Below are 10,465 nucleotides of genomic sequence, written 5' to 3'. Positions count from 1 at the left end.
GTTTCTTTGTTTCCTCAGTATTTCCCATTTTGATATTTTAAGGTCAAACCGTTCTTGTCTGTGACTCATTTAATGGAGGTCTATGGTCACTGCCTCAAAGAGCATGCACAGAGGAGTCCAAATTAAACAATTCCCCATCATAAGTACACACTGATGACCTAAGACACGAAACGAGCAGTTTGTGTAAGAAAACGAACAGTATTTATATCATTTTTTACCTCTTGTACACAACCACGTCCAACTGATCTGAGTGCGCGAGTGCTTCCTTTTGTGACGTGCGCGCTCTGGCTTAGTCTGCGCCAGCGCAGAAAGCGCCGGAAGTGATCTCTCGCGAATGCACATCACTCATTGTTTACACTTACTGCCTATGGTTTACACAGATTTCAGAAGTATTACATTTCACTGTGAAGATCTAAACATATTTAGACGTACAGGAAATTGCAATGGAAGAAGATTTCAATATATCCATAGACAACGTTGAATTTTTCTCACAACCATATTTTTTTGAACCAGAATACACAGATCAAGTACTCGAGTGATCCGCTGCAGCAGCACGCCTTCAAGCCTCAGAGAGACAGACATCTCTTCAAAATTGGTGGTGTTTTAGTACCAAGTGTTGTGAGATGCCAACAGAAGTGGAGAGCATATGTTGTCACAAATGGAACTAATTACGAATTAATTACAATTACTGCATTATATTTCCTGTTCACAAAATAAAATAATACTGATGAAAAACAGGTTGAATGTTAAACACTTTAGTTTCCATATAACTACAGTATTGTTCAAAATAATAGCAGTACAATGTGACTAACCAGAATAATCAAGGTTTTTAGTATATTTTTTATTGCTACGTGGCAAACAAGTTACCAGTAGGTTCAGTAGATTGTCAGAAAACAAACAAGACCCAGCATTCATGATATGCACGCTCTTAAGGCTGTGCAATTGGGCAATTAGTTGAAAGGGGTGTGTTCAAAAAAATAGCAGTGTCTACCTTTGACTGTACAAACCCAAAACTATTTTGTACAAACATTTTTTTAGCAATCCTGTGAATCACTAAACTAATATTTAGTTGTATGACCACAGTTTTTTAAAACTGCTTGACATCTGTGTGGCATGGAGTCAACCAACTTGTGGCACCTCTCAGCTGTTATTCCACTCCATGATTCTTTAACAACATTCCACAATTCATTCACATTTCTTGGTTTTGCTTCAGAAACAGCATTTTTGATATCACCCCACAAGTTCTCAATTGGATTAAGGTCTGGAGATTGGGCTGGCCACTCCATAACATTAATTTTGTTGGTTTGGAACCAAGACTTTGCCCGTTTACTAGTGTGTTTTGGGTCCTTGTCTTGTTGAAACAACCATTTCAAGGGCATGTCCTCTTCAGCATAGGGCAACATGACCTCTTCAAGTATTTTAACATATACAAACTGATCCATGATCCCTGGTATGCGATAAATAGGCCCAACACCATAGTAGGAGAAACATGCCCATATCATGATGCTTGCACCTCCATGCTTCACTGTCTTCACTGTGTACTGTGGCTTGAATTCAGAGTTTGGGGGTAGTCTCACAAACTGCCTGTGGCCCTTGGACCCAAAAAGAACAATTTTATAACAATCTTCTAACTGTCACAGTACTTACAGGTAACTCCAGACTGTCTTTGATCATCCTGGAGGTGATCATTGGCTGAGCCTTTGCCATTCTGGTTATTCTTCTATCCATTTTGATGGTTGTCTTCCGTTTTCTTCCACGTCTCTCTGGTTTTGCTCTCCATTTTAAGGCATTGGAGATCATTTTAGCTGAACAGCCTATCATTTTTTGCACCTCTTTATAGGTTTTCCCCTCTCTAATCAACTTTTTAATCAAAGTACGCTGTTCTTCTGAACAATGTCTTGAACGACCCATTTTCCTCAGCTTTCAAATGCATGTTCAACAAGTGTTGGCTTCATCCTTAAATAGGGGCCACCTGATTCACACCTGTTTCTTCACAAAATTGATGACCTCAGTGATTGAATGCCACACTGCTATTTTTTTGAACACACCCCTTTCAACTAATTCAACTAATTGCCCAATTGCACAGCCTTAAGAGCGTGCATATCATGAATGCTGGGTCTCATTTGTTTTCTGAAAATCTACTGAACCTACTGGTAACTTGTTTGCCACGTAGCAATAAAAAAATATACGAAAAACCTTGATTATTCTGGTTAGTCACATTGTACTGCTATTATTTTGAACAAAACTGTATATACTATGATCCAAGTTCATCAGAATACATTAATTTCCAACTGAGAAGTTAGTCGCAGAAAAAGAGACCAGTGGGAAGAAAATAAAATTAATACATGATTCCTGTTTGACGAAACTCATTCCACACTGATGACATAAAATATTTCTCTCAAATGAATCCTTGTGTTGATCAAGATCGTGTTGAAAATATGCCGTGTAATTTTCTCATGTGACAGTTACGGTTTGATCTTTGAGTAAAACTTTTTCCACACTGTTGGCAGGTGAAGGGACTCTCTCCAGTGTGAACTCTCATGTGGGCTTCAAACCTTCCTTGTAGATCGAAACTCTCTCCACACTGAGGGCATGTATAAAGTTTTTCTCTTGTGTGAATTCGTATGTGTTTGTTAAGGTTTCCTTTCTGAATGAAGCTCATTCCACACATTTGGCAGATAAAAGGACTCTCTCCAGTGTGAATTCTCATGTGCCCTTTAAGGTTTCCATGTTGACCAAAACTCTTTCCACACTCAGGACAGATGTAAGGCTTGTCTCCAGTGTGAACTCTCATGTGAACTCTAAGGCTTCCATGTTGACCAAAACACTTTCCACACTGTTTGCAGGTGTAAGGCTTGTCTCCAGTGTGAATTCTCATGTGCCTGTTAAGGTTTCCTTCATGAGTGAAACTGAGTCCGCACTGTTGGCAAGTAAAAGGCTTGTCTCCAGTGTGAATTCTCATGTGCACTTTAAGGTTTCCATTATGATCAAAACACTTTCCACACTCAGGGCAGTTAAAAGGCTTGTCTCCAGAGTGAATTCTCAAGTGCCTGTAAAGATTTCCTTTTTGAGTAAAACTTTTTCCACACTGTTGACAGGTGAAGGGCTTCCCTCCAGTGTGAACTCTCATGTGGACTTTAAGGTTTCCATGTTCATTGAAACTCTTTCCACACTCAGGACAGATGTAAGGCTTGTCTCCAGTGTGAATTCTCATGTGCACTTTAAGGTTTTCTTTACTTTCGAAACACTTTCCACACTCAGGGCAGATGTGAGGCTTGTCTCCAGTGTGAACTTTCAAGTGCCTGTTAAAGTTTCCTTTTTGATTAAAACTTTTTCCACACTGTTGGCAGTTAAAAGTCTTCCCTTCAGTGTGAACTTCAAGGTTCCCATGTTCACCGAAACTCTTTTCACAATGAAAAGGGGTAAAATAGCCTGTAGTTCCTGTTTTATGAGCAGTCTTCTGTGAGAAAGTCTCTTTAATCTGTGGCCAACTCAAAGATTCTTCTCCGGTTTTAAAATCATGATGAGTCTCCTTTTGTTCATTCGCCTCCTTTTCACTTGGTACCATGTGCTCCACTTTCAGCGGCATGAGGTCTATGGTGAAAAAAAAAAACAAGTTTAATAGCGCAAAGAAATTATATTATAAAACATAGTTCTGGTTCTTGATTCGGATTGGTTGAGCCGTATTCGAAGCAGAGGTTAGCTTGACACTGGTTCTCTCAACAAAAAGTCTATTGTATTTTCTCTTAGACTTTTGGATTATCACAAAAAATATCATTTAATTTCATTATATATATATTTTTTACATTGAACATTACAAATAATTAAATTATTATTAATTGTGAATTATAATGGAGTTGTAAATAAAATATAATGAAGTAAAATATTAGGATTTAAAAACAATAGGTAATGCTATCAAGATTTCAAAGAGCAGGGTGAATTAAGGTTGATTGTGACGCTTCTCCAAGCCATTTCAATGACCGAAAGTGTGCCTTTCATATGATTTTGTAAACTATTCGATACACACAATAATAAAATAGGCTACTGTATAGTTATGGAGCTATATTGCATAACTGCATGTAAGTAGCTACTCCCCAACACTGCCAAGCGCTGCACGTTTCTGAAGCTCCAGGGATCATACAGTGGCTCCCTCAAGAGGTTTAAGAAAATGCTAGGTGTCATGGCAGTGTGTCCAGTGCTACAGTTGGGCCTGCTACCAACTGCGCCTGAAATGGACGCCTGATTATCAGGGTAGATCAGGCCTGTGTAACAGCAGGACACCTTGGATGAACATTCAATGGGTGGACCAGGGATTTGCCCTGGGAATGGTCTACAGGAGGAAGGCAGTTTAGACAAATGCTTACAACACAGGTTGAGGAGCTCTGTGCAAAGGGAAATTGATGTTCAGTCACTGGTCAAAAGCAGAAAACAGTCTGCACATCAACTACCAGTAGAGCACCTCTTGTAATGTGCCCAGCTCAACCTACCAGGCATACTGAACCAAGGAGTGGCCATGTTGTTACAAAACAAGGTCTCCTGAGAAGAGTAGATACACAGACAGTTCAGAAAATATTAGAAATGTTCGGAAATAGACCTCTTCGCCTCAGAAGACAATTCTCTCTGTCAAATCTATTATTCCAAGGACAAGGAAGTGCTGGCCTACAAGCTGGCTCAACCTCCTCTACGCTTTTTCCCAGTTGCCCTGATTCCACAGGTAATCAGCCAGATCAGTGAACAGAAACACAAAGTGCTCCTGGTGGCCCTGGTCTGGAGAAACCAGCATTGGTTAACAAAGCTGTCGCAGCTGCTTATAGCAGCCCTGTGGCAAAAATGTAATTTATTCTGAAGCGGTCTCATCAGTGCTCTATTGGGTATTACTTTTGATTGCTGTTACACATTTTAACTTTATGAAGGACAATATTTTCCTAAACTGATTAAATATAAATGTCTCTATTTATGTCGAATTCTGACATTTGATCAAGATCAAAATCACTATCAACAAACTCCATCTGGCCACTGCAGAGGAAACACAGTAGCTGCATCGAAAGTGCCATTTATATGTATTTACTCACTGTTAAATGAAAATAGGTTCCATTAATTCATTTACTCAAATGCATACGGTATTTTCTGGACTATAAGTCGCACTTTTTTTCATAGTTTGGCTGGTCCTGTGACTTATAGTCAGGTGCGACTTCTTTATCAAAATTAATTTGACATGAACCGAGAGAAATGAACCAAGAGAAAATATTACTGTCTACAGCCGTGAGAGTGGCTGTAGACAGTAATGTTTTCTCTTGGTTCTTGGTTGTAAATAAATGCGACATATAGTCCAGTGCGACTTATATAGGTTTTTTTCCTCATCATGACGTATTTTTGGACTGATGCCACTTATACTCAGGTGCGACTTATAGTCCGAAAAATACGGTAAATAATGTTATTAGATTAATGTTTTACTTTGTTGACATACAAATACGAAATGTTGGAAAAATGCAATGACACTTTCAAATATGAAATTAAACCACCAGTAGTTGGTGGCAAGTCACTGTCTTAATGAGTGAACCATTGATTCAAAAGATTCGTTCAAACAGCTGATTCAGTCAATAAATCAAGCTAATTACCATTTTTATAAATGGCTCACTGAGTCATTGACTTGTTCAAAAATGAATCAATTTAGTATTGAAACACTGTTGTGTGTTGCTCGGAGATGCACAACTGTTCTGCTGTGGCTTTGCTTAAAACTATTTACATTAGCGAAATGGAGCAAAAACGATCCATAATGCGTTTAAAAAATTTTTTTATAACTTTAGTTAAATAAATATCACATCTGCAATCAAAAGCTGAAAGTCAGAGAATATTATATAGAATATTTATCTTTTTTTCAACCGTAGTATTTTTGTTCATGTTTGTTTCTTTGTGTGTGCTGTTGCAAATTTTCCAAGTTCTTTAGATTTATTTCTCATGTCTCTGAGGCAAGTGAGCCTGGTCTCATGAAAATGTGTATCAATAGCTTTGATGCACAACTTTTTTTTTTTTTTTACTGAGCATAAAATATGCACCTACCCCACAACCCTGTTTCTGTCGGTTTCTGCATGTAAATAGTACACTAAATGGAAACACACAGTTATGAGATCGGTTTCGGCAAGTAGCAGGTTCATTACTCCTACATATCTTAGAAGCAGCTGTGATAGTGATGTGTCGTTCGTGAACGAATCGTTCTTTTTGAACGAATCTTTTAGGTGAACGAATCGTTCTCGTTCACGTAATCCACTGACTTATATTTCTCGTTCAGTGAAGTTCCTCCCTCCACAGCAGCACGGCACTATAAGCAGCGCATGCGCAGCTCAGTGAACCGGGTAACTGAACCATTTGATCCTGTCAAAGAATTACTCAGCATCGAGCCAATAGCCTTCGAGTATGAGATGTGACAGAGTATGTGATTTGATGAATGTAGTGAACGAATACGCCCTTCAATGAACGAGTTTCATATGAGTCTGAACTAGATCTAAAGATCGTTCGTGAATGAAATGACTGAACTGGTACACATGTCGTTCGTGAATGAAATGTACCATTTCATTTCAGAATCAGAATGAGCTTTATTGCCAGGTATGTTTGCACATACAAGGAATTTTTTTTCTGTCACGAAAACAAATTCCTCGTATGTGCAAACATACCTGGCAATAAAACTCATTCTGATTCTGAAATGAAATGGTACACAGTTTATCTCGTTCGTGAACTAAATGAATGAGAGTAAACCGGGTTAGTCTGCCATTTAGCATGTCAATCTCGCAAAATGCAAAGTGCACATACGCTTGTTTTGATATTTAGCAACCCCACGTTTAATCCCCGATTTATGAATGTGAATATATAATATACAAACTGTCTGACCAAACAATTAAAATGCTAATTAGGCAAGAAAACCTTGTGCTTTGTTCATCTGAACAACTTAATCAGACTTTATATATTGAATGCGATTATACACACATTTTAATAAAGCCAGATCAGTTTTTGTAACAAGTGAATATGTTCGTTGACTTAAGACATAGCACATAATACACTCTTTTTTGCCACCTGCTGGCTTATTTTGTGTAATACGAAGAAATGGTCACTGAACGAATCAGTGAACGATTCTGAACGAATCATTTTGGTGAACAAACTGAAAATGAATGAATCTCTAGAATGAGTCATAATTTCCACCACTAAGCTGTGACAATACCTAAAACACCAGCATGGCACATTTGGCATCAATAAACAGAGAGCAAAGTAAATATATCCCCAGAGCTTTTTGATGTCATATTGCCTTGGACTCGTAAAATTAAGGTTGAACCTCTGATGTCACATGGATTATTTTACAGATGTCCTTGCTATGTTTCTGGACCTCAAACTGGTAATTACATTGCTGTCTATAGGAGGGTCAAAGATTTAAACAAATAATAATTAATCTGTGATCCGAAGATGAATGAAAGTTTCACAGGTTTGGAACGACATGAGGGTGAGTAATTAATGACAGAATTTTGGGGTGAACTATCCCTGTGTATAATGTGTGTAAGATGGTAGAAATAGTATAGATATAGTTATATAGATAAAATGCAAAATAAGTTACAAGTACTTCTTAGGTTAAAATTAAAATTGTAAGGAGTAAAATGTATTTTTTCCTTCGGAAATGTAATGAAGTACAAGCATAAGAAGTTAAAGTTAAAACTACTTTAGTAAAATACAAATCCCCCTAAAGTAAGGATTTGAGTAATCAAGTTAAGAAATTAAGTATTTTACACTCTTGAATGTGCTTAATTTTTATGCATTTTTCTGTAAAGCTTGTCATTTTAATAAGAATCAAGCAAGAATGAAAACCAACCTGTTTGTTCCTCAGTATCTTCTTGTTTGACTCTCAATGTTTCTTCAATCTTCACGTCTTCACTCTCCTCTTTAATAAACGCCATCTTTATAATAGTGTCCAAACACAGAAAACTCCTGCTGAGATCCACACACTGTCATGTTTAAGATGAGAATAATTCAAGATAAATCACTGGCTGTGTCTCAACCAGCTCTAGTTCAGTAGTCAGCAGACTGGTGAGGAACTCAAAAGAGAGATAATGGCTTCAGCTAGCTCTGGTTTCACAGATGAGGATGAAGACTAGTCTCAGACAGAAATGCAAGTCTGAACTCTTTCAAACACAGTGTTGGGCAAGTTACTCTTAAAAGGAGTAATCAGTAATTTTATTACATTTTCAAAGTAATCACGTTACTGTTCTGATTACTTTATTTCAAAAGTAATTCGCAATTAGTTACATTACTACATTACCTTTTGTCCCTATGAAATCCCAGCATACACGCTCCAATAAATCTTTATTATTAAAGCATTATCATTCACAGAACAGTTATTTTTAACTAAAGCAAGCACAGGCTGCTGCATGCATGATTTGGCAGAATGCAAGCAAAGAGTGCTGCATTTATAATCTCTAAAAGACATCTCAGTTCATCACAATCTCACAAATCTCTGTTATAACACAATACATATATGCATAATTAATATTTCATAATATCTAATATTCGTGTTATAATGAGAGGAAACGTGAGCATGCAAAATTTCAGCACTGCATTGCTCAACGCTGCAAACACTTTATAGCCTAAACAGAAACTAATCGTTTGTGTTTTATACTAGTTCATGTTGCTTTTGCGCAATAGATGAATAACAGTCTATTTGTTTTATTTATTTTATGTTTAAATATTTCTATTTTACTGGAGTCACGTGAATCATTTATTCTCCTGACTCCGGCACATACACGAGTCTCTGCACTCGCCTAAAACCAGGCAATAATAATCAATTCTTCTCAATGAATGAGTTCGTGTGGACGCGCTTTACTCTCTCAAAATAACGAGCATATAATCATTAGATAAAGCGCTACAATGTCACAGTCGATCTATTTTATGAAAATATTAATGAAACAGCTTTAAATCGCTTGTAAAAACTAATAAAAACCCCAAACGGTTTGCATTGATGTAAACACTCTTCATGTTTTAAAAGACAAACCTTTCTTCATCCGAATCAAAACAGATGCAGGAGATCGACGCTGCCTAATGACGTCACAGCGCGGTACCAAAATAAGTCACACGCCAAACACACAGACCCCACACACGGAAATCAAATATTGAAATACATTGATAATAAAAAAAAACATTCAATTTAAATAGAATAAAAATATTTTATAAAGTAAACGTTTTGAAATATATCAAAAACATATATTTAAATATTTTTCACATACATTAAACATATATATATCAGAAAAATGTACATATATTTATTTCATTTATATGTAAATACATTAAGATATCAGATTATGCAAATATTTTAATTTGCAATATAGGTCCATATATTAATTTCTTATATTTGTTAACATATTACATTTACATGAATGTACAGCACTCTCTTCACCCTCAATATTATGACTGATGTACCCTTGAGTACTGCACCAAACCCCCAACTGCTCCCAGAGGTGCCGCAGCATAAATGGCTGCCCACTGCTCCAGGTCTGTGTTCACTGCTAATCAGTGTTAAAATTTATTTTTAATTGTCCTAAACTGATAGTCATAACCATCAGAATTAAATAAATAAAACTCTTGAAATATTTCAGTTTGTGTGCAATAAATGTAGAATATAAGAAAGTTTGCTTTTTTAAAATTAAATTACTAAATAAATGAAATAACTTTTCCATGGTATTAAATTTTTTTTAGATGTACCTGTATAGACCTTTTTCTCGTCTTGTCCATGGAGGGCGCCATAGCGGCGAGTGACTTCCTGTAGGATGCTTCGAACTTCCGTTAATCCGTTTACCAACTGTCAAGTTACGTTAGTGTAATGGCGAATCGCGGAGGCTCTGGGAAATTTTGTGCTGCTAAAGGCTGTCACAACAGCTATAGGAAGCTCAAAAATTTTCTTGATCAAGAGTGTTATGATCAGAAGCCAACAATAAGAGCAGAATGTAAATGCCCAAGACCATTTAAATTGCACAAGATGCCATCCGACGACTACGGTAAAATACATTGGCTCGCAGCACTTAATTTGAAATGCCCGCCTCGTAACGTCCAAGTATGCTCATTCCACTTTGTGGACAGACAACCAACGACAGAAAATCCATATCCTGAACTTTGGCTTGGATATGATCGTCCATTAAGTAAGAAGAGAAGACGACGAACGTGGCCGGACGAAGGTGAGAATATTTACTAACGTTATTTACACGGCTAACGTGCTATTAGGTCTGCACAATTAATGGAAAAAATGCAGCTTATGATACAATCATTTTAGTAAGACCAAGTTCTCATGATGTGTATTTAAACATTTTTAAGAGACCAGCTTTTCATTCAGCATTTAAGTGTATTCAATATTTAATATATATTCAGCATTAATGTATGTGTTATGAAAACTAAATTTTGTTGCAGTAGTTTCAGTGTTATCAAATATGATAATCAC

General features: G+C 36.9%; 1 protein-coding gene across 1 annotated transcript; it reads right to left on the bottom strand.

The window, feature by feature from the left end:
* Positions 1–2,189: 2,189 nt before the first annotated feature.
* On the bottom strand, positions 2,190–9,101 carry LOC127951811 (gastrula zinc finger protein XlCGF57.1). The gene is made up of 3 exons (XM_052549858.1): positions 9,029–9,101; positions 7,853–7,985; positions 2,190–3,594 (listed from the first exon to the last, which is right to left on the bottom strand). Exons 2-3 carry the CDS (start codon positions 7,935–7,937, stop codon positions 2,420–2,422), a joined length of 1,260 nt encoding a protein of 419 aa, XP_052405818.1. The 5' UTR covers positions 7,938–7,985; positions 9,029–9,101; the 3' UTR covers positions 2,190–2,419.
* Positions 9,102–10,465: the final 1,364 nt, after the last annotated feature.

The sequence above is a fragment of the Carassius gibelio genome, chromosome B3, assembly GCF_023724105.1.
Source record: "Carassius gibelio isolate Cgi1373 ecotype wild population from Czech Republic chromosome B3, carGib1.2-hapl.c, whole genome shotgun sequence".
Classification (NCBI taxonomy): domain Eukaryota; kingdom Metazoa; phylum Chordata; class Actinopteri; order Cypriniformes; family Cyprinidae; genus Carassius; species Carassius gibelio.
The sequence above is the reverse complement of the archived record's forward strand: the minus strand, read 5'-3'. Positions and strand labels throughout refer to the sequence as shown.